The sequence below is a fragment of the Schistocerca americana genome, chromosome 2 (genome assembly GCF_021461395.2).
Source record: "Schistocerca americana isolate TAMUIC-IGC-003095 chromosome 2, iqSchAmer2.1, whole genome shotgun sequence".
Classification (NCBI taxonomy): domain Eukaryota; kingdom Metazoa; phylum Arthropoda; class Insecta; order Orthoptera; family Acrididae; genus Schistocerca; species Schistocerca americana.
The window spans coordinates 848,103,170-848,129,276 of NC_060120.1; the positions used below are offsets into that span (position 1 = coordinate 848,103,170).

The following is a 26,107-nucleotide window of genomic DNA, read 5'->3' on the forward strand; positions in this document are numbered from 1 at the left end:
TATTTACAAATATTATTCACTATTAACTCTTTTATACATCAATAACTATTAATTTAATATTTAAACAAATTTACATGATAAAATAACATCCTGAAGTATATGTACAATACATACTTTCTGGCTGCAAATGGATAACTTCTTATTTTACAAATATATTTTCAAACAGCTCCACAAAAACATGTGCATACACTGCCTCATGGCAAAACTGTGAGCTAGAGCATGTAGTTCATCTCTTCACATATGAGGTCTGCTCAAAAAAATTCCAGACCTTTGTCCACAAATTTTTTCTGCACCTACCTTTTACTTATTGTGCTTGGTCTCCTTCGAAATACTCTCCTCCACAATTGATACACTGCTCAAGATAATGTTTCCACTTCTGGAAACAGTCTTGGTATGCCTTTTTCTGGATTGCTTGAAGCACTATCTGCGAATTTTCTTTTATCTCATCTATTGTTACAAAAATGGGGTTTTCAACTTTGGAAATAAGAAAAAGTCTACAGGGGCCAGGTCTGCACAGTACAGAGGATGAGGCAGCATGGTGTTTTTCCTTTTAGGTGCAATAGTCACATACCAACCTGGATGAATGTGTGGGTGAATTATCATGATGCAAGAGCCATGAAATGTCTCACCACATTTCAGGCCATTTCCTTCTCACATTTTCTCACAGGTGTCACAACACATCCTGTTAATACCATCAATCAACAGTTTGTCCTTGTGGCCTGAATTCATGATGAACTAATCCTTCAAAGTCAAAGAAAACTATCAGTGTGGCTTTGACATTTGACCTGATCTGACGAGCTTCTTTTGGTCTTGGAGAACCTTTCCCAACACCTTGTGATGAATGAACCTTGGTCTCAGTATCATAATCATGTCTACACAGGCCAGGGGTTCAATACATACTAATCTGTCAAAGATATTATTGTTCACTCTACTGCATAGGGCAGTGATGTTTATTTTGTCAGTCAGAGCCAACACATAGGTGCTATGTTGCCACAGATCCCCCACACCCCACGAGGAGCACAGGAGAAGGGTAAGTGTTGCGAGGAGGTGAGGTGTCAGTGTTTATCTGTCATGGAGCAATGGCCACAGTGATGCTAGAGACCTTGTAGCCTCTGTGGCGGCAGGGGGCTGGAGGGGATGTCCATAGCGGAAGTAGTCAGTACCAATGTGCTGTCATCGGTAGCAACCTCGGCGGTGAGCATTGAGGGTGGAGTGGCCAATGGTGTAGTTCTATTGTCAGCTGCAGTTGGGACAACTGCACCATAATCTGGGGCAGTTATGATGAAAGAGTCCTTGGTAGCAAGTTGGGATGTCAACTCCGCCATGTCCACATCAGCCAAAATTGTGGTGGTTGTGAAATCGTGCTGGCCCTGGATCTCTTGTCTTCATACTGCATGAAGATGACCAGGTTTCCATTAGTGAGCATCACAGATATATCCTCAGGGAGAAAGTAAGAGAGGTTGAGTTGCACGTGTGGAAGAGATAGAAGATGGTTGGTTGGGTGCTGGGCTAGGTAGTGGCTGCGGAGACTGTTCTGTGGTTATCCAAACCGGCTTCAATTTATTAACAGGCACTGTCAATCATTTGCCACCGATCATGATGTTGAATGTGTTCTTGCCATGAGTAATTGCTATATGAGGGCCTTTATATGATGGGTGCAGAGCAGGTCTCACAGCATCAGCGTGAAGCATCACATGCGAGCAGATGGACAGGTCTTTATGGATGAAGACCCACAGTGTTGCACAGTGTGATGGGCAGGGGGGGTATATGCAGGTTCTGTATGTGGGGTCTGACATGGGCAGCGAGATCTGGCAGATCGATCATGATCAGTGGGGGATGTAGCCTCTACAGCAAAATTGGCAGGTAGAGATAATGTCTCACCACACAGGATCTTGGCTAAAGATGCATCAAGGTCTTCCTTATGGGTGGGATGGACACCAAGCAATACTCAGGGAAGGGCTTCTGTCCATGATTAAGGATGGCACATTAACACTGCTTTTAACATGTGATGATATGCGGTGGTATGGAAATGGAGACAGTTCATTGAATAGAGAGGACTCAAACAGTCTGCCCTGGTCAGTGGTGAGTGACACAGGGCAGCCAAAAAATGCGATCCACATGTTGATGGAAACTTTGGCAACAGTCTCGGTGGATATACCAACAGTAGGTGTAGCCTTGGCCCACCAGTAACTCCATCAATATGTGATATAATGTAAAGCTGTCCATCCAAGATAGGAAATGATCTTATTATGTCCATGTGCACTTGTTAGAACCTCCCCTTGAGGATCAGGAATTTGCCGTGGGGGAGGGGGGGGGGCATACCTCTGGATGTGTGAGATTGTGGACGAGATCAAAGATTTGTTTACAAAAAATTTTGTGGCAACCAGTCAGCCCCAGTCACAGGACACGTCACACCAAACTGATGTGGTGAAGCCAGGGAAGGTATGTTGCTCCAGTCTGAGGCTTGTGTCCAGGTTATGAAGGTGGTTCCGTAAGTCTTGATCTGAGTCTTGCACCATGGCAATCCGGTCGTAATTAGGCAGGGCAGAGGAAGATGCAATGTGCAATATATAGTCCATGACAACATTGTCAGTGCCTTTGACATAGCACACATTGATCATGAACTGTGAAATAAAATAGAGGTATTGAAAAAACCTGGGAGAGATGGGCTGTGTTAATTAGCTGGCCAGGGGATGGTGATCCATGTAAATAGTAAGAGGTCTGCCCACTATCACTTCTCAAAAGTAGTGGATGGCCTCATAGATGGTGAGTAGCTCATGGTCAGAGATTGACCACTTACACTGAATGTCTGAAAGTTTATGAGAGAAAAACCACGGAGGCTGGGGAACACCAGTTATCTCCTGTTGTAACATGGCACTGATAACGAGATCACTCATGTCCGCTGTTAGTCAGATGGGCATCAGGGGACAGATGAGCCAGTGTAGTCATTTGCAGTAAGTCTTCCTAGATTTTATCAAAGGAGGACTGCATAGGATGTGCCCACTTGAGGTGGAGATTCCCACAGTATTATTCCCACACAGGACTTTGGTCAGAGAAAGGAGAGTCTAGCATGTGTCTCTTGTAGAAATTTATGACACCTAAAGGTCTGTGTAACTCTTGGTAGGTGGAGGGAGGTGACTAAAGTAATATCTGATTGGTCTTCTCTGGAGCCGGTAGATGCCTGAGGTATCTATGTGGTGGCTTGTCATAACTAACATTTATCTTACATGGTGGAAGACAAATGTCACACAGGCTTATCATAACTGACATTTGTCTTTGTTAATGATTACCCTACAGACAGGACTTGTTGGAGGTGAGCCTCGTGCTCTTCTGCTAATGGTGAGAATATGTGGACATCGGCTATGTAGGTATAACAAAATGGTACGCTGAACAAAACTTTGTCAATAAAACAATGCCATGTATGCAAGGTGTTTTTTAATCCATAAGGCATACACAAAAACTCCAGGAGTTCAAACGGTGTAGTGACCACTGTCTTCAGTATGTCTTGCTCCACCATGGGAATCTGGAGGTACGCTGTTTTATAGTCAATAATGCTGAATATTTTGGCGTCAGCTAACATTTGAGTGAAGTCCTGTAAGTTAGGTGCTGGATAACTGTCCATAGTAGTTCAATCATTAAGCCACCAATAGTTGCCACACAAGGGCCACGATTTGTCTTTCTTTAAAACAAGCTTTCTAGGGGCATTCAATGGACTGATGATGCCTGGCTCCATTAGTTTGTCCACAGTGGCTTTTGCCCCTGTAAGTTTGTGGGGAGGGAGGCGTCGAGGTCTATGTCAAACAAGTGGGCTGGCTGTAGTGTTTATGTAATGATTAGTACTGTCACAAACTGCATGTGCCCTGATAGTAGTGTGCACGTCTGTAGGCAGAAACATGCTGCATTGTAGAGGAGGATCACTGGGGGGAGAATGGGTACACTGTCAGAATCGCGGACTGAAGTTGAACGCGGAACTTCATGAACCCGTTCAGATTCCTTTCAGATAGGCTCTGAAGGTATGTTGGCATCCTTGGAAGAGACAAATGTTTGGCATGGCTGCTGCAATGTTGCACTTGGCAGTGTGAAGTGATTATGCACTTTCAGGAAAGCACTGCCAAAGATCCATGTTTTTGCATCACATGATGCCATCTGTGGTGCATAGTGAAGAATAGTTGGACATCAGAGAGCAAAGTTTGTTGAAGAGTGCTGAGCACTTTATGAGGAGATACCAATGGTGTATCTACATGTGATGAAGAGGTGGGGGCTGGTCAGGAATGTTCAGGGAGAACTTCGTTGATAACTCCAATGACTGGCTGCCAACCATCATGATGTAGCAACAAAGCGTGGATGAGGACAGCAAGCAGATGATAGTGACACAGAAAGTCTGCTCAACAGACCAGCTCAGCGATGGGAAGGTCCAGTGCATGTGATTCTTTGCTCTCAAGTCCACAGTGATTGAGGCAGTGCCAGCGACCACGATAACAGTATCATTCGCAGCAGGTAATTGGAATGATGATGGTGAGAGATTAGTAAGTGCTCAAGCTGACAGGAGGGTGCTAACGTCAGCACCCATGTCAACAACGAAGTAGGTTGGCATCTGATGGTTGTAAACAAATAAGTGTGAGCCATCAGAAGGGTGACATGAGGTGGCAGAACTGTGAAGGTGCTGTTGATTAAGGTACCTTTTGACTGTAGAGTGGCCTGGTGCACCTGTGGCAGGCTACTGTGTTTGTTTGGGTTAGCGCAGGCAACTGTGTTTGTTTGGGTTAGCTTGAGGCACTCTGCAGTTCGCTAGCCTCCTGTCTGAATCTGCTATGGAACCAACAGTATTCTTGGCCATTGAAGGGATGGAGGTGGGCTGCATTTTTCTCTGAAGCGGCACACCATCTGTTTGTAAACAGTGCTGGGGGAGGTGGGGTGGGGGGGGAGGGGTGGGGGGGGGGACACTCTGGCCTGGGGAAGTAAGCGTATTTGTTGTATAGTTTATCGAGTCTTGTCTGCTGGCACTGTGAAGGTCACACGGCATGGCAGCGGGCGGGGGCCAGCCCGAATCAGCTGGAGTCAGCTGATTCCAGACATATCGCTGCTAAGCAGAGTGGGGGTAGTGATGGTGGCCAGCAGCAAGTGGAGCAGTTCAGGGCAGCTTGTTGGTAGTCGATTAGCCTAAGTCACCTTGTAGTCAAGTGGGGTGATGGCCTTGCTGACAATGGAGTAGCTGTTAATGAGAGTACAGTGCTGCACCATGGTGTGAATTTGGTTCTTGAGGAAAAGGTCTGGCATTGAAGGGGTCATCCTCATGCTTAAGCATTGCGGTCTGGACATATATGGGAAGTTTCAATAGGCATATTGTCCAGAGCATGCAGTCAGACACCAGCGTAGGCTCAGTCTGTATTCATAGATGTAGCCAGAGCGAGGATGGCACGTTGTCTCCAAGGGTTTCTTCATGCATAACTACATGTAGTTGCTGTTCCGGGGAGTGTGGGAGGCGCTGGAGCAGCAAAGCCTTAGTCATCTTGTGCTTGTTGTGAGTGGGTACTGCCAGGAATAGGTCACTGATTATGTCTGCATTGTCACTGAGGTGGCAGAGGAAGGTCATACATCGTGTGTCGCCATTGATGATCCTGTGGTCAGACATCAAGCACACACATAGAGTGAACCGTACTGTCAGAAGGTCAGTATCGAATGGAGGCAGTTTAAAATAAGGCCAGGTGGTGTGGAGACTGTCCATGGATTGCACACAAAGGACCGGCCAGAGCATGGCGTTGACTGACATGGGAGCAACAGAGCATGTAGTATGTGGTTGCTGCATCTCTTGGAAGTGCATGTCTGGTGGCAACATAAAAGCACACAGTGCAGGTGGTGCAGACATCATGTCATTCGGAGCATAGACCTGAGTGACATACTGTACTGATGAGGCAGTCGTGGAAGCACGGTGCTGTGTGTCTTGAAAACCAACACGGCAAGCATGGGACGTGTAAAGCTCAACCAGTCAAACAGATGCATGCCATTTCCAAGAATGGTGTATGAGAAGTCAAAAGTGTGTGATGTGGCTGGCATGGACATGACATCAGTCATGGGTGGGCACAATGTAGATGGAACCTGAAGCAGTGAATGCTGCAAAAGTTCAGGCCTGTGGAGCACGTTAGTGCTGTATGCTGAATTCACCTGAGAGGTTTGAGATGCCAGGTGTGTGGCAGTGGTTAGGTTAAACATGGTACACGGCATGAGAGACATGGCTGGAACAAGAGTGATGTCACTATTCAGTGCACAGGGATCACTTTTGAGCAGAATGAACAGTGTGGAAGTAGTTACAACATGAGACTCAGACACTGTGGTGGGATTGGGCATGGTTACTTGCTGTCCATACATTGAAGCATTGGGCAATATTATTTGATAGAGTCCATTGTTGATGCATCGGAAAGGCACCATTAGGAGCATTTGTATAGCATTGTGGCTGGAGAATATTACTGGAAAGGTTCAGAAGTCCATGGATAGGTGTGGGAGCTGGAACAGAGGAAAAACTGAGAGCACAGGAAGTAACTGTTGCAGGATAAACAGGCCACCACTGTTCTTCACACCACCTGGCATTGCTTCTGTCTAAACCACTGCACTGAAGTTCCTCCAGTCCTGGTTGAATGTGTGCAGTCCAGGCTGACCAAATGGCCGGGAATTCCATGTTGATGCTGTGTCAGTGTCAAGGACTGTGCTTGGTGTCGATGAAGGAGATTTGTATGCCGAAAGTTCCAAAGATGGTGGACTTTGCAAAACCATAATGGCACACATTTCACAGTTCATGTAGAAATTAATAATAGCCAGAGAAATCACGATGCCTTAAAAAGAAACATGTACATTACCATTATTTGCACGACAATTCTGATGGTGCAATCATATTTTCAATGTCTTTATTAGTTTAAAGCTTAATATCTGACTGTAAATTATACAAGTAACACCCAGCAATGAGTTCCCAAAATCTAAACAGTTCATCAAATTTTGTCAACCAACATGTCTTTAGAAAGATATTAGTGTAAACCTAAATTGGTATGAATTACAGGCATGTAACTTGAATAGTACATGAGTTATTGGAGGTCAAAGTGGACGATTACTACTGATCATGTCAGGCCATAAGTACTCCACAATTACACAAAAAAATGGTAGCAGCATGCTTATAAGTATATTTATTCATCTATGTCTTTGTTTATATCCAATATATACTATTCATGAAGAAATTGGTCAAATATTTACTGTGTTTTAGAAAGTATAGATACATTAGGCTACTGGCCTACTTTTGTTTCTATTCCTTTGATATATGTTTATTTAATTTGTTTATATATTTAATAATGTGTGTTAGAGCATGTTTATGGTTCCAGCCGTAGGAATATTTATTTAATTTCAAGTTATTTAAATGCAAATCCAATATTTCATAAGTGTTTTAATATGTTTGTGAGTGTGCGTTGGCTTGGAGACATGGCGGGAGCCCTCTAACCAACCACAGTGATCGTTACCATGGTAGGTGACTACCAAAGTCAATGGAGAGACTGTAGGGAAGTGGGGGAGGAGCATTGAGTGGCACGTTCTGTGGGGGAGTTTTGGACAGGAAGGCGCAACAGAGGGTCGCATGAAGTACTTGGAAAGTGTTGAGCAGTTTGTGTGTGGTTGCGGGAGATAGAAATATTTCGTAGTGCCAACTTGTGCACTTGTGAGATTTCTGTGACTTCTGCAGTGAAGAGACAGTATGTGTTTCACGAGTCATGTTGTTGTTCATAACTAATTATGTGAATTAGGAATCTATTGTTTCCCTGTTACTCAACTTGTATTTTATTTAATTGCTGGACCATTGACACCAATAAGTGTTTTGCAGAACCAAACAGCTTTCTTAAAAGTACTTCTGCTATCATACTCATCATTCAAAATCTTTAAAATAGGGCCTGCAGATTTTATTTAATTGCAGTCTTTCATTCATAAATTTCTATGTTACATTCAAAATTCACAATTGCCAAGTGATAGGAACCTTGGACCATTTGATTCATGTGTGTATTTATTTTGTATACTGTAGACTCTTTTTTTTTTTTTTTTTTTTTTGTAAATCCAGTACTGGCAGGCATGCATAAGTCATAAATGGTACACAGTGTGTGGTAGACAAATACTTACTTTATTTACAAGACAGAATTACATCTTGGTCTACACTGGTCAGCATTTTGACACCTACTAAACCATTACAGATATTATTGTTCACTCTACTGCACAGGGCAGCAATGTTTATTTTGTCAGTCAGAGCTCATCTATAGTCGCTAGTCAACACATGCTTTATTATACTTCAAGAAAATGATACTCTTTTGCAATAATGTTTCATAATTTTTTTAGGTCTTGCTACTGAAAAACTATGCTCAAATAAAACTGATTGTGTGTTTCTGTGTTAATTTGTAAACTTCTGCTTTATTATTATTGTTAATCTTTATTATTTATTGTTATTATTCATCTTCATTATTCGTTTCCAGATTTGAGTATACCATTGCAGCTGTATTCAATGGACACACACACAGAGACAGGTTTCAGCTGCACTATGCTTCTGATGATCCATCAAGGGCCAGCATTGTTGCTTACAATGGAGGAAGTCTTGTGACATACTATGATGTAAATCCAAATTACAAAGTATACAAAGTAGATGGAAATACAGGAGTGAGTAATTTACATCCATTACAATAACTTGTTGTTTCCAAAGCCTTGTCAGTAGCCTTATGATGATAAGCATCCCAGAAAATAATTGTTCTTGATTAATCTTGGTACAAAAATCTGATCATAATTACCCAAAATATTATTCTGTCACCCGAACAACCTAAACAATATCCAAATTCATCCCTAGGCCAAATATTCTCCCAGTCTTACATCGCACAGATCTTTCCCCTCTAAAAAAACCTATGACACTTCTGCTTGGTTATGTTATCATTATAATTCTATTGAACAAAGGAGTTCTGATACAATTAATCCTTCTTATACAGGGTGTACATGAAGTCTGGGAATACCTTCAATTATTTATTGCAAAATAACCTGCGTGTGTGTGTGTGTGTGTGTGTGTGTGTGTGAGTGGGTGGGTGTTTTGTGTTGCCGATAGACAGCGCTAGTTGCAAAGCAGTGAAGCAAATAGCAGCCATCTTCAACCCCTAGACTAACACCAATTTAAACATTATTTTAACTATTATAGCCCTAGACAAGGGTACCCATACAATAGTTTGAAAGTGGAGGAGAGCTAGACCTAGGCATATGGAGTATTTTTAATATTTTGGAGGACAAATGGCAACTTGTATGTAGCATAAAAAAAAGTTCCTGTACTGATCCTGTTAAAAATGTGTGTCATACTGACTTTTAAATCATTTATTGAAAAAACACAACTAACTACACTATATTTTTCCTTCCCCTGACAGCTGGGAGGGATAGGGCATGGGGGTGGGGGGGGGGGCAGGGGCCCCCCTTGCCCCTGTGTATGCCTGCCCCCCCCCCCCCAGGTATTACTCACAATTTTACTTGGGATCTTAGAGAGTCAGCGAGGTGAGTTGACAATTGCAGCTGTTGTATGGGAACCCATCAGCTACAGCAGTAGGTCAACACTCTCTTGCTGCCCTCTCTGTTTGATGTATTATTTCTGGCAACATTGCATCTTCTGACAAATACAATTTCCACAGCCTCAGTTTCAGCACTCTGCCCCCCAATGAGGAACATTTTGTCTTGTCACTTTCCCCATTGCTCTTTCCCTTTAGTACAATAATCACTTATGTGGTTCATGGCTTATGAAACTTTAGTACATTAGTTCTTCACCTAAATACATAGCCTGACAAGAAAAGTGAAGACATGATCAGAAGTCAGTGTAATTATATCACATCCACACAATTGGTGTATATGCAAATGACTAGAGTTGCAATTCTCTGTAACAGGCATATTGCCCACCAGAATGGATTTGTATTGTTCATGTTTAGTGTTGTTAGCAGGCCTCAAGGATATACCAGGGGTATGAACAGCACTAGGTACTGAATGATAACTGTAAAGGACACACAGACCCCACATACTCATGTGAGACATTATTATCTGGATCTGACAGAATTTGAAAGAGGCCTCTTTGTGAGTCTCCATTTGGCCGGCTGGTCACATTGCGCAATATCTAGATATGTGGTGCTTCTGGATGTGATAGTTACCGTATTTACTCGAATCTAAGCTGCACCTGAAAAATGAGACTTGAAATCAAAGAAAAAAAAAATTCCCGAATCTAAGCCGCACCTGAAATTTGAGACTCGAAATTCAAGGGGAGAGAAAGTTTAAGGAGGCACCTCCAAATCAAAAACAAAGTTGGTCCATTGTAATATGAGACACAATTTAGGTCGAATGAATGACGATACAGCTACAGTAGTTTGGTTCGAGTTGTAAGCTTAGCAGTTAAGCTTTACCAGGTAACCATTGCCATGCGTCAGGTGCTCCGTCCGTATTTATACGGGTACCCTTCCTTTTTCACGTACTTCATCTGATTTGAATTGATTGCCTATTTTCCTTATCTGATAAGTGCTGTTCTCTTTGTTATAGGTGTTTACGTCACTCTAAGCTGAAAATGCATTACTGTACTGTGTCATGCATTGTTTGTCGCATTCTGATAATGAGTGTTTCAGCCTGTCGCCGCTCGCGGCATGGCTTGCTTTCGTGCGCGCTACCGCCGCTTACAATTAAAAATAAAAAAAAAGAGAGGAATCGTCTGATTAGTGAAAAAATGGCAAGAGACTGCTACTTGTTGTTACTTACACTGCTGCTTTCTTTGATAATAACCAACAAGAACCAAATGATAGCCTGCGTATGATAGAACATGTTCTGAACGAGAGTTTAGCGAAAATTTTTCTCCGTTTGAAAATCTTTTCAGACGCCTCTTTACTACATTACATTCTGCACAGAGATTAGAGTCATCTTAGATTTAAAAATCTAGTCAATTGCCGTGCTTAATTTCTGACTGTATCACTATTTGGCATAAGAATAATACGAATATAAACATGACATGATATGTATATTCTTCTGTGTTTGCTGTTGTATCACTCTAGTTTCGTAGTTTATTAGGCAGACAGGATTTAAATGAGATAGCAGCAAACACGAAAGAATACATGGAAAAATGTTTATATTCATATTATTCTTATGGTGAAGAGAATACTGCATGTGATTCAAAATTCATAAAAGTTCCTATTAGCAACCATCTCTTCTCACAGGTAGGAAAAAATTCAGAACGTAGAGTTGGCCATATTGACAAACATCCCAAACAGTCTTGCCAGTTGGATTTTCATAGTACATTGAAATGCTGCTACATTCGAAGATGAACAATATGGAATTTGTATTTACTTCGTTGGATAATGTATGAAAATGCAGTGGTCGAAACTCCGGGCGGAGAAAAAAAGCTCGTCTTCCACCTTTTTTTTAATTTATTCAGTGACACAGAGGTTTTGGTGCCAGTATTTATCTTTGTGCCTGCAAAGCATGTCTGTGTAGTGCTACATATGTTCGACGGCAGAAGTTAGTTGTGGTGGCACCTACCAACATTTTTCAGAACTTCCGCTTACTTTGCACTCTATTCTAAGCCGCAGGCGGTTTTTTGGATTACAAAAACCGGAAAAAAGTACGGCTTAGATTCGAGTAAATACGGTACCTAATTTTTGGCTGCATGAGACTGTGATGGCAGGTATACTTGTCATCAATGTTCAGTCGAACATCAGAAGGAAGGATCTCAGTATGATGCACCAAGAAGCACATCGTATTCCCTTCAAATCTATACCTTCAACATTCTGTGCCATTGAACACTGTGGGTCAGAAGCTGGACTAGGACATTACCATCCCATTCTGTGTCCCAGCTGCATTTGGAGTGTTGCTATTGCTGGGAAACATGTACTGCTGATGAACTTCATCACATCGTGTTTAGCAGTGAGTCATGGTTCCGCACTACTCTAGGTGACCACCATCAGCAAGTATGATGGCAACCTGGGAAGAGATCCCTTTCTTCCAGTGTTTTGGAGAGGCATTGTGATGTTAGTCCTTGTGCCATAATGTGGGGAGCCATCAAGTATGACTTCAGGTTACAACTGGTAGTGATTGAGGAGGCTCTGAGTGCACAAGGATATGTATGGACATCTTACATCCCAACGTGTTACCTCTCATGTGAAATATCATTATGCCACTTTTCAGCAGACGTGGAGTGTTCCTTTATGACTGTCTGTGTGATGTAAAGGCACTCTCGTAGCCATGAAGATCCCTAGATCTGTCCCCAATAGAACATGTGTAGGACCTGTTCAGATGTCAACTCTGTCCCAGTGCCAGTATCCAGAATATCAGGGACCATTCACAACAGCTATTTCCACCAATGGCATGTTTCCTGTTTGTTTGTGTGAACACACCCCACTATTTCTGTCTGTGTTGCACAAAAGACTCGAACACATGCATCCATGTTTTGCAATACGAAGTAAGGAAAGCATTTGAAAAAACTTAAAAGCTTCACCACACCTAGTTCTCCGCCATCCAACCCCCCCCCCCCCTCCCCCTCTCCTCAGGACCAACTCCTGTAACTATGTAGGAGGAAATGGTACCATGATACCTCCAGCTTATCTTCCATTCTGATAATCCCTAAGGCCTAAAGCTGCCTACATTTCTTCACACCTTTCATCACTGTCTTGTACATGCCCTATACAGTTTCCACATGACTTTCCCCTCCTCCCATTCTTCTCAATTTGAGCAACTAGTCCTAAACAAGTAGTGCTGCTGCAGGTGGGTTTATTTTGATGTCTGTGTCCAAAAGTGTGTACCAGTTCTAAAAATAGAGCAGTAACTTGAAACCTTGTTGTCTTTGTGCTGTTAAGTGTGTCTGTGTGCCACACTTTAGCCAGCTATAGGTACTGATTGCTTTTCTCATTTTTATTTGTTGTTTCCCTCCTTAGCTTCCTGTTATTAAATATACAGGGTGTCCCACTTACCTTGAGCACCCTAAATAACTGTTCATTCAGATACAAATTACAAAATGCTTCAAGCAAATGTTCTTTAGCTGTCAGGGGGACATCAATCATCATGATTGCCTTTGTTGTAGCTTTGTTGTTTACAAAGATATGAACAGCAGTATGACTTTTTTAAATGGATCCCTCTATTTTTTATTCAGTAATTCATTTCCTCTCCTAAAGACCTATTCAAAAATGTATCACAGTGTACCATTCACTGAAACACAATGTTATTAGTTACATAACACAACATTGACTTTGAGCCCTGGATCACAAATTCGTCCACTTACTGGAGTTGTCAGAAAACAAATGAAAACCAAGTAAAAAACAACACAAAATTGACTTTGACCCTCCTGTACCATTGCTCAGGAGTAGAACATTCAAAGGTGCTCAAAGTGGTGACCCGGGCACTGATACACTGGTGCACTCATTGAATGAAAGAATTATTTACTGCTTCCAGTGTTGCCAGCTGAAGAGAATTACAAGCAAGCACGATACGTTCCTGCATGTCCTCTGGAATTGTTGGAACATCACGATAGACATCTTTAATGCATCCCCAAAGAAAAAAGTCCAGAGGATTTAAATCAGGAGACCTAGCAGGCCACACAACTGTTCCTCCTCGACCAATCCATCTGGCAGGATACCTTTGGTTCAGAACACGATGTGGATGCAAGGCATTATGTGCTGGTCATCCATCATGTTGATACCACATAAGCATTCTGGTTCTTAGCAGCACTTCATCCAGAAGAGAAGGAAGAATTCATCTGAGGAAGTTGGCATATGCTGTGCTGTTTAGACTACCATTGATGAAATAAGGGTCAATAATTGTAGTACCAAGCATCCCACACCAGACATTAACTCTCCATTGATGCTGATGTTCCACCTGTCTAGGCCATCATGGATTGTTACTGGATGAATAATTCATGTTCCTTGTATTTACCTGTCCTTTGTTTAAGAAGGAACATTAATCGGTAAATAGAACATTGGAGAAGAAGTTCGCATTGGTGAGGATTTGCTGCTGGGCCCACTGACAGAACTGTACACAATTCTGGAAATCATTCCCATCCAATTCTTGATGTTGGTGTACATGGTAAGGATGGAACCGGTCAGGTGTAAGAATACAATGTACACTGGTTTTAAGAATACCAGTCTCATGTTCAAGCTGTCATGTGCTCACATGTGGATTCATAGCATTGGAAGCGAGAACAGTAGCTCCAGCAGCTTTGTCTGTGCGAGTGCTACAAGATTGCGTTATCATAGGTTGAAACTATCCATCTCCTAAAGTGTCGCAAGATGAGAAAACATTCATTGGGAAGGTGGGTTCGTGTCAGGATATTGCTCTCTGTACAGTTGCGCTGCCTGCATAGCATTTCACCTACCTTCAACAACAACAATAAAAGAAACGTTATGTGAATGCAGTTTGTAGGAAGGACAGGCTTTACTGCATGCCTACTCTACACAACAGTATTTGGAAGGACTAAACTACTGTACTAAATGTACCCGTACATAAGGAAACAGTATTGCAATTACTGTTCTGTTAGCTTACATTCCCCATAGATGAGTAGCATTTCTACCTTCCCTTCGTTGGTGTACATTCTGCTCACACAGTTCTTCAATTGATGATGGTTGATGGAATGATGGGTGTGCATTATACTTATGTTTACATTTTTCCTCTGCTAACGTCAGCATGCAGCTGTGTTCCATTACCCCGAGTACCTGCACTAAGTGCTGGGAGCATCAACATCAATGTTGTGTTATGTAATTTATAACATTGTGTTTCAGTGAATGGTACAATGAGATACACCTTTGAATAGGTCTTCAGGTGAGGAAATGAATTACAGAATAAAAAATACAGAATGCCATTTAAGAAAGTCATACCGCTGTTCATCATATCTTTGTAAAAAACAAAGCTACAATGAAGGAAATCATGCTGATTGATGTCTCCTTGGTGGCTAAAGAACATTTGCTTGAAACATTTTGTAATTTGCGTCTGGACAAACAGTTATTTAGGGTGATCAATATAAATGGGACACACTGTATATATTAAATACACTCCTGGAAATTGAAATAAGAACACCGTGAATTCATTGTCCCAGGAAGGGGAAACTTTATTGACACATTCCTGGGGTCAGATACATCACATGATCACACTGACAGAACCACAGGCACATAGACACAGGCAACAGAGCATGCACAATGTCGGCACTAGTACAGTGTATATCCACCTTTCGCAGCAATGCAGGCTGCTATTCTCCCATGGAGACGATCGTAGAGATGCTGGATGTAGTCCTGTGGAACGGCTTGCCATGCCATTTCCACCTGGCGCCTCAGTTGGACCAGCGTTCGTGCTGGACGTGCAGACCGCGTGAGACAACGCTTCATCCAGTCCCAAACATGCTCAATGGGGGACAGATCTGGAGATCTTGCTGGCCAGGGTAGTTGACTTACACCTTCTAGAGCACGTTGGGTGGCACGGGATACATGCGGACGTGCATTGTCCTGTTGGAACAGCAAGTTCTCTTGCCGGTCTAGGAATGGTAGAACGATGGGTTCGATGACGGTTTGGATGTACCGTGCACTATTCAGTGTCCCCTCGACGATCACCAGTGGTGTACGGCCAGTGTAGGAGATCGCTCCCCACACCATGATGCCGGGTGTTGGCCCTGTGTGCCTCGGTCGTATGCAGTCCTGATTGTAGCGCTCACCTGCACGGCGCCAAACACGCATACGACCATCATTGGCACCAAGGCAGAAGCGACTCTCATCGCTGAAGACGACACGTCTCCATTCGTCCCTCCATTCACACCTGTCGCGACACCACTGGAGGCGGGCTGCACGATGTTGGGGCGTGAGCGGAAGACGGCCTAACGGCGTGCGGGACCGTAGCCCAGCTTCATGGAGACGGTTGCGAATGGTCCTCGCCGATACCCCAGGAGCAACAGTGTCCCTAATTTGCTGGGAAGTGGCGGTGCGGTCCCCTACGGCACTGCGTAGGATCCTACGGTCTTGACGTGCATCCGTGCATCGCTGCGGTCCGGTCCCAGGTCGACGGGCACGTGCACCTTCCGCCGACCACTGGCGACAACATCGATGTACTGTGGAGACCTCACGCCCCACGTGTTGAGCAATTCGGCGGTACGTCCACCCGGCCTCCCGCATGCCCACTATACGCCCTCGCTCAAAGTCCGTCAACTGCACATACGGTTCACGTCCACGCTGTCGCGGCATGCTACCAGTGTTAAAGACTGCGATGGAGCTCCGTATGCCACGGCAAACTGGCTGACACTGACGGCGGCGGTGCACAAATGCTGCGCAGCTAGCGCCATTCGACGGCCAACACCGCGGTTCCTGGTGTGTCCGCTGTGCCGTGCGTGTGATCATTGCTTGTACAGCCCTCTCGCAGTGTCCGGAGCAAGTATGGTGGGTCTGACACACCGGTGTCAATGTGTTCTTTTTTCCATTTCCAGGAGTGTATATAAATCCTTGTTCAAATTGCTACATCATCTTCCATGAATTCCTTTTCAGAATAATACTACGTCTTTATTATGACATTATAGTAGTAAATCAAACTCCAAATTCAATACTTTCCTGATTTTGAACTTATTATAATTTTTAATACTGTCTCCTTTAGAATAAAGTTTTGAAGAGTGTGTGGGAAATTCAAAATTTCCTTTCTGTCAAAATGTTTTGAGAACATTAATTTTCGCATGTGTGGTGCATACTGTACAAAACAAAAGGTATAGTGGATAGATATTTAGAATAGAAAGTTAGATATAAGTTATAAGTCTTGAAATAGGTGGAATGCTACTCTCTGACACATAAGAAACTATTTCAAATATCAGTTTCAATGGCATTAATCACATGCAGTGTAACATTACAAACAAAAACTGATACTTACATTGCAAATGTGTACAACAATTCGAAATACTCTATTTTGTGATGCTGCAGTTTAAGTACTATATCTATACCACAAATAACACACAGTAAGTCATATTCTTTAACCCGTTCCCCCCCTACCCTGTCCCCCAGCTCATTCAGGTCACAGTGTCAGGACAAGACATCTGTCTGGGAAAATGAAACTGTGTATGTGTGTCTGTTTTTGTGAGAGACTCTTTTAAAGTCAGCAGCTTTTCCCATTTCCTCCCCATACAATAGTGCAAATGGTTTGTCTTTATCCCTAGCATCTCTTATATGCCTTATGTATTAGGAATGAGCAATAGTTAATGTAACTTTTAAAATAATACTATTATTGAGTCTTATCCATTAAGCACATTATACATTACATGTTGGACCCATTCTAAAGTCTTAGAAGGGAAAGGATCAACGTTCACCAATACCTTGTGGTTCATGGTGTAGCAGTTGCACATCACTCTAGATGTGGATGTTTCTGGTGTGAAAGGATTACCTGTCATTCTCTGACATATACCAGGATACGCCTGACTGCTTGTTACTGTACAAATCACAAGTCAGCATAATCTTTTCATTTGAGAAACAGGGAAGCTAGTCACAAATTACAGATAGTATGGTCAGGTGTTGAACACTGTGAAACCCCAAAATATTTAGGAGTGACACCTGATAGATCTATTGCCTTCAAAAAGCACTGCATGAACTGAAAGTCAAAAATTTCCGCCAGGAACAATCTTCTACAGAAACTGACCAGACCACAGGAGGTTCTCAACCAGAAACTCTATGAACCTCTGCAATGGCATTATGCTATGCTGCAGCAGAGTATGCGTATCTTGTTTGGTATAATTCAACAAAGGCCAAACAGATAGACATGGTTATAAATGACACATGCAGAATCAAACAAGGTTGTCTGAAATCCACACCAGTCACATGGTTTTACCACTGTGCAGGAACAGAACCATTTCCTGTTCAAAGATAAATAGCTGTGAATGAGGAAAGAGAAAAAGTGGAGCAAGAGAGAGTGCTTGCTCTGTATGGCCAGATCCACATCCACAATGACTGAAGTCGAGGAGGAATTTCCTTAAAACATTGACTGCATTTAGAACCACAGCTGAAAAAGCAAGATTGCAACTATGGAGGACTATGACCTACCTTCCCCCAGCTGGAAAAAGAGTTCCAGAGAAGAAGACACCTGGCTATGATGAGAAATGGATGACTAGGAAGTCTCTGAATAGACTGAGACTGGAGTTGCCAGATCAAAGGTTAATTTGGCAAGATGGGGCTATACTGATCAAGATGATATACAATGTGACTGTGGAAAGAGAACAGACTTTTCATCATTTACTTCAATGCCAACTATGTCCAGTCTCCTGAAAAGAAGAGGAAATCCTTAAGGAACAGAAAATGCATTGGAAGTGGCCAAGTTTTGGGCAAAAGTAGTAAGTCATAACTGTGTATAATAAGTATGTTTCTGATACAAGAATAAATAAATCAATTTAGAAATACAAATAGAATATAATACAATATGTACGTAATGTCAAATTTAAATATATGTATTGTTGTGGTCTTTGGTCCAAAGACTGATTTGATGCAGCTCTCCGTGCTGCTCCATCCTGTGCAAGCCTCTCCATATTCAAATAACTGCTGCAACCTACATCATGTAGAACCTGCTTACTGTATTCACCTCTTAGTATTGCGCTACAACTTTTACCCCCCATGCTTCCCTCCAGTACCGCTTCCACTGATATCTCAGAATGTGTCCCATCAACCAATCCCTTCTTTTAGTCACGTTATGCCACATATATTTTTTCTTCCCAATTCTATTCAGTATCTCCTCATTAGTTATGTGATCTGCCCATTAATTTTCATCATTCTTCTGTAGCAGCACATTTCAAAATGTTTTATTCTTTTCTAGTCTGAACTGTTTATCATCCATGTTTCACTTTTGCACAAGGCTGCACTCCATACATATACCTTCAGAAAGGACTTCCTAATACTTAAATCGTTACCAGTCTAGATTTTATTTTCTTTATTTCAGTCATCATCTGTTATGTTACTCCCCAAATAAAAGAACTCATCTACTACTTTCAGTATCTCACTTCCTAATCTCATGCCCTTGGCATTGTCTCATTCCATCACCCTTGTTTTGCTTTTGTTAATATTAGTTTTATGTCCTCTTTTCAAAACATTGTCTATTCCATTCAACAGCTTGTCCAAGTCCTTTGCTGTCTCTAACAGAATTACAATGTCATTGGCAAATTACCTAAAAAATTTTATCTTATCTTCCTGAACTATAATTACTCCTCCAAATTTTTCTTTGGTTTCCTATCCATTCGTATAAAAGCTGCCATATACGACAACAAGGATTCAAGAGACTTTGCCAAAATGTTTGTTTTGCTGAGAAATTCCATCAAAAATTTACATCTGTACCCCACAACTTGGGTCAGATACATGGTGTACCAGAACTGTTTCTCACTTCCCTCCCTGCTCATTCCCCTTTTCTGTGCAATTATCTAAAAGATGGGTAGGAAGAAATATGGTTACTATTCTTCTAAATAGAACCATTTACCCTCATAATCATTACATAAAATATAATTTGGAGGAAGAATTATATTTTTGATGCATACTGGCAATCAGGCTCTCAAAATTTTGAGAGTTATGATCTCTGCAATGCATAGTGTGTTTCTTACACAGCCTCCCTGCATTATCAGGGCGTTCACTAACCAAAATTCATCAGAAAAAACTGTCTCATCAAACTCTTCGTCACATTTATAGAATACAAACTGTGTGTGTATGTGTGTATGTGTGTGTGTGTGTGTGTGTGTGTGTGTGTGTGTGTGAGAGAGAGAGAGAGAGAGAGAGAGAGAGAGAGAGAGAGAGAGAGAGAGAGAGAGAGAGAGAGAGAGAGAGCTTCAATCCTTTCCTTCACAAACTTATTCTAGGAAAAAAGAGAAATACAGAGAGCAAAAATGACAGCATATTTTTGTAACCATTTAATAACTTTGAAAATGGAAGCATACACATTTCATTTATCATTATAATACCAATTAACATAAATATTTTTTAAAGTTTTATCTTCTTTGTTCTTTGTCTGCTCAGCTATCGAAAATGGCTAAAGTTTTTTTGCATTCTTAACAATGACAAGAAAAAGCTATTATTTTTGCAGTCAATAATGTTTGTATTTCCTTTACATGTTTGTATTTTACTGTAAATTAATTAAAAAGAAATGGAGCTAATCTCAAAAGCATTGATACTTTTAAAAACCTTAACAAAAGTGGTAAGAATGCACTCTGTGGCAAAATTTTTTATTTCAAATACAGGCTGTTGTGGATTACACTACTTGGATGTTTAATCTTACTGAAGCCAACCTTGATCCTGATAATGAACCTAACTGGTACAAACTTTACTCCTTCCAAGAAGCTTATGGTGTAGAGTCTATGAACTTGACTGAATTGAACAAATTAGTCCATCGAATGGCCGAGACTCCTGAGATCATACAACAATACTATGGGTAAGCTGAATATGTCATTTCCTAAATTAGTGCAGATTCTTTTGTTGGCCAGATATATGGACATAATCTGCAATCTGAAAGGAATTAGATGTCTAACTATACTATATATTGTTATAAATGCATCCTATGAGGTATATTTATGACATTTTCTAATTTTATGAAAGGTTCTTTATTTTGCTTTCTTTTTACTGTATCTTACTTAGCAAAAAATATTGTTCATGATATGTGTCTCTCTCTTCTTGGATTATTTCACTGCATTTCTCATTGATATAAATGCATTTGATTTCTTTTGTGATAAATTTTCATATACAGGGCTTCTATAAATGATTCATTCCTTTTCAGAGTTCTACATTAACCAAAGTATTACATGTACAAATATGACTGATGAGTGATTAGAACCATAACTCTGACGAGTTTGCATTTTGCCCACCTGTTGGTGTTGTAAGTGCAGTTTCTTGGCAATCTGACAACAAAGCAAGAAAAGAGTTTTTGTGTATTGAAACATGCAAGATGTTTATCTGTTACAACAGTGCAGCTTGTATTCAGAAAGAATTATAAAAAAAGAACAAGTCAGGGCACCTCCTCAGCAGAGCATCAATGTTTGTTACTTCCTAAAAGATGAACTTCCACATTACTGGATTGGACATGGTAGCGGCTCCAAGGTCATCTGACCTAATGCCTTTTTTCCTTTGGAGATACATTGAGAAACATGTTTACATACCTCCTCTGCCAAGATCAATGGGACAACTCAGGAACACTGCTGTGATGACTGCAGATAGGATGTTGCTATATAAGGTATGGAATGAACTTAACTGTCACTTGAATGTTCATCATGTGACGAGCTGGACACTCATAGAACATTTGTTGAGTACAGAATGTAAACTTGGTGAGTTAACAGTTCTATTTATGTACCTATTAGAGTTGCACATGTAATACTTCAGAAAATATAGAGCTTTGAAAATGAATGAATCATTTACAGTTGTCCTATATTTCAAACATTATGAAGGTATACATTCAGTATTAAAGCTTTAGGTTTCTAATGAAATACACATTGATATTGAGCCCCTTAACATATTTAATGTGTGTGCCAGACTATGATTCGATCAATGTTTTTTGGCTTTTGGATGCTGTGTTCTTATCAGGTAAGGCAAACTTACAACATGAGCAGTCTTCCAGCTGCAGCCTGGTACCTTATTTTATGGATTATAAGACCCACTTTTATTTTTGAAAACTTGTCTCTAAAATTCAGGTGCAACTTATACACAAAATCAATATAAAAATAACCAGCATTTGATTTAAAATTCCTACCACCTTAAAAATGGGCACATATTTAATGCCACAGGAAACCTATCTCTATCTGGCAACATTGGACTCAACTAGCAGTAGCACTGCACTGATAGTAGTAGCACTGCACTGATGTGTCAAACATGAGTTGCGGGGATTCATAAGCTTGCTAACACTATCTCCCTCCCACCCTGAAAATAATAGCATATGCAGAAGAACATGGAACAGAGCAGCTAAGCAGTATTTCGGCCCTCAACCACAGAAAAAATGATTCACAATTGGCGGACTAGTAAAGAAGAACTGAAAAAAATGAGGAAGACTAAAGGTGGAAATAGAAGACTGACTGCAAAATGGCTAAAACTAGAAGATGACATATTGAAATTGATTCAAGGACACCATCAAAATTGTGTTGGAATTGAAACAAAAATGATTCAATTATCCCCTCATAAGCTAGTGATACAGTGGAATTTACCAGAATTTAAAGGTGGAGTTGACTGGTGCTACAGGCTTGACTGGTGCTACAAGTTCATGAACCAAAACATCTCATCTCAGGAAATGCCACAAGAGTATAAAGAGAAAATACTATCTTTCTATCACTTTATTATTCAACATCAAAAGAAAACCAGGGTGGAACTAATCCAAATAGTGAATATGGACAAACTCTTCTGACATTTAATGCACTGATTAACAGAACTGTTGCCATGAAAAGTAATGAAACTGTAACTACAAAAGCAAGTGCAAATGAAAAAAATGCATTACGTTGTTGTCCTTCCATGTTCTGCTGGTACAAAGTGTACTCCAATGATCATTTTTCAAGCTCAAAAATGCCAAAAACTTTCTGAAGTATTGCCAGGTGTTGTTGTTCACATACCTGACAAGGTTGCATGGATAAGGTTTGTATCAAATTATGGATTAACAGAGTGTGGGGGAGAAGGGAAGGTGCTTGGTTGAAAAGGAGTTGTGCTAGATCAGTTTAGTAGTCATTTGAAAAATTTTGTGAAAGAGAAATTGAGAAAGGGAAACACAGAGCTTGTTGTTATTCCAAAAGGACTTACTTCACAATTGCAACCTCTTGATGGTTCAATAAATAAACCATTTAAAATGTATGTGAGAGAGGAATGGAACAAATGGATGATGGATGATACCCAACACGAATTCACACCGAAGGGAGTTTTAAAATAATCTACAATCAAACAAGTGTGTCAGTGGATAAAACAGTTATGGTCTAGACTGAGAGAAGAATTTATTGTTAAATCTTTCAATAAGTGCAGCATTTGCAATGCTCTTGATGGCAGTGGAGACCATCTTATATGTGAAAAGGACAACAATGATGATGAAGAGGAAGAAGAAGAAGAAGAAGAAGAATGTTCAGATGACGATTTTCAGGGATTTTAAAGGTCAGTTCAGTTTTATAAACTAAGATTTTTTTAGCACAGCTTTGCAATCTAATAATAAAAATGTTATTTTTTTAAAAAGTGCTTAAAAATTAAGGTGCATCTTGTAGTCTATTAAATATGGCAGTTCTTTTCTCTTACTGGTTCCTCATATATTTATAACTCCAAGTAGCATGCAATTTCAGTTCAAAGGTAAGTCAATATTAGCACACACTTTACTACCTGAAAACTCCACACAAACAACAATGTCATGAAAAAGTTAGATCACTATTCACCAGTTAGAGGAGGTGCTGAAATGCAAACAGGCATAATGAAAGGATTTTTAAACATTTGAGCTTTCAGATTAATAAGTCCTCCTTCAGAAATAGAAAACACACATACATTCACACAATCACAACTCCCACACACATGGGCCTTGTCTCTAGCTGCTGTGGCACAGCTGTAGATCTTATCTTGCACTTAGCTTTTGGTGATATTTAGCAGTTGATTATAAAACAGAAAGAAAATACAGTATGCAAAATTTTGGATAGAGTGTGATATTGGCCTCCCTCCCTCCTTCTCTCTCTCTCTCTCTCTGAAATCTTGGTTGCGGAGACAGACTGATGTGAAGCGTAACTTAAGATCTAGTTTGGTTCTGATCAATAAATGTCGCACCTTCCCCAGTATGAAAACCACAAGCCACACTTGGGTAACATCCTATTCCCAATGAACATCATATTTAGCAGCCAGTATCAGATATTTTCTGAAAGTGTACTTAGCATTCTACAGCATTTACTTAACTCACAATCATTCATTCCAGTCACTGGACAGAATAATCTTAATGGAGCATAAGAAGCATTATTTAGTTCCCCAGTTCTGCAACCATCTTGCATTCTTACAAAGCCATCTTCTAAGAAATGGGCCACAGTCAGCATTCAGGGTTTGTTATCTGCTAAGAATACAGTGTTGAGCTACCTTCACAAGCTGAAAAATGCCAACTATACTTGGAAGAAAACACAGATATCAGCAATTAATATATATAAAACTTTTCACTTTCTCTCCTGTAAAGAATGCTTGCTAATTTGCGAGACAGCACAAATATAATTTAATTTAGATACAATTTTCAAAATCACTCATGTGAACTTATATCATTTACTGAATGTAAAAATGTTGTCCCTTTATGGTACACATCTCATAAAAGAGCACATTTGTTGTTGTAAATGTCTTCCTAACCCTTCCAAAATGTCTTCCCTGGATTCATCAATCGTGCACTAAAATTCAGACCCCTGCCCCAAATGCTCAATTAGCAGACTTGAGTACACTGTCTTCATCATAATCTGCATTGTGTCACTCGCATTTGGAGGTCTAATTTTATACCTTGTTGACATAAATGGTTGTCGTATGGCTTTTGGTCAGAGTAGACTTACAGAAGTAAACTCAATATTTGACAAGTATGGAGAGTCATTTCCAACAACAGCTACAGAGCGTTGTCTGCAGTTGTGCCATTCTTACATTAATTGCACTGCAATTTTATTCTTCCAATCACATGTCATTTCAACAATTTAACAAAGAAAGCCTTATGAAGTCAATTTGCACTAAACTGTGCTCATTCCTTAGCAACTATTAAACTTATAATGTTATCTTTTGTACACTTATATGGTTCTCATACCAATTTCATAGTTAATATTTGCTATAAATCACAATTTCCTCTTGTAATTTTTTATTGCTGTAGAGAGCATGTTTTACACACAACAGTTTTACAATAAAAAATTTTTAAAAAAAATGTGTAAGTATGAAAAACGAAGTTAACTGAAAATATGTGATCTCAGATACAAACAGTTAAAATGGTAAATGTCTATATGCCTCCTCTGAATTCTTTCATTCTTTGTGGGCTTTGACGTAACAGCCTAAAAGTTAATCATCCCATCATTTGTGTTACTAGGTTCCAGTTTAGTTCATTCCCTCAGAATAATTGTGTGTTTCTGAGAGATTGAGATAATCTTTTTTAATGAGATTACTGTTCAATTCTACAAAAAATGTATCTTTTTAAAAAAAAGTGGCACAATAGTGTTGTGTTTGTCATTTCCAGATTTCTTGAAAAAATAAGATAACACAGTTATTCCTCAAGTAGGTATCAGTGTATTTCACTGAACAAGTTATTGATCTATAATCACCTTTACTTTGTTTTTAAAGTTAGTCAGCAACAATACTGTGATTGTACCACACAAATAGTTTAAAATTCATTTTTAAACTATAGTTTGGATCAGTCAGTAAACTGGCTTTTCCAATCAATTCTGATATTATCTTCATATCGTGTATCTAAAATGCATATTTTTAAAAATAGTTCTGAATTAATCAAATTTGTTTCAGATATTCTGTGAAAGAGGGAGATCCAAGCTTAGAATCAGGGTGTGATGCAGACTGTGAGAGGAGTCAACTATGTACTATTGTTACATCCTATTTCAGAGACACTACTAAATGTGATGAATTAACAGCAAATATGCCTGTAAAAGCAGAAGTTCCAAATAAGTAATTTAAATGAAAGCCACAAAGATGAAACTACCTTGTAACCAACACGTTACAGGTGAAATTAGTGAAGTACTCATGTAAAAAGCTGAAAAATCAGTAATGTTTTAAAACCTCTGCAGAGCATTCATTTATTTTAATGTGACATAGATTTTGTAGCCATTCTGTGCAAGGAAGCAGTGAGTCAGTAACTACAAAAATTATGAATAAAACAAAGTTTTATTTGAAAAATATGTTTCTGTATATGTAACAAAACTACGGGCCTTGCTCAACCTCAGTCAAAAATTATTAAGCATGTGTCAGCTTTCATTTACAGGAACTAAATAAAAATGAATGTTTTTCTGAAACAGTTATAAGGTTACTTACTTGGTTACTGCTTGAAGTTCCACAATGGTATGTGCAGAATTGAAGTCTCATTATCTGAAACTGATTTTTGTTTGTAGTAATGCAGTTCAGTGATGAACACAACATGCTTGGGTTAAATTTTTCAATATTTCAGATTCATTCAACAT

The 26,107-nt window shown here is 40.3% G+C and overlaps 1 protein-coding gene across 1 annotated transcript in view; it reads left to right on the top strand.

Annotated features, from left to right (window-relative positions):
* LOC124594484 (sphingomyelin phosphodiesterase-like) overlaps positions 1–25,887 on the top strand; it is a 148,684-nt gene extending 122,797 nt beyond the window's left edge. Inside the window, exons 9-11 of the mRNA XM_047132860.1 lie at positions 8,493–8,673; positions 20,222–20,412; positions 25,440–25,887. Coding sequence (XP_046988816.1) covers positions 8,493–8,673; positions 20,222–20,412; positions 25,440–25,602 — 535 coding nt within the window. The 3' untranslated portion in view covers positions 25,603–25,887. The remainder of the gene's footprint in view (positions 1–8,492; positions 8,674–20,221; positions 20,413–25,439) is intronic.
* The last annotated feature ends 220 nt before the right edge of the window (positions 25,888–26,107 follow it).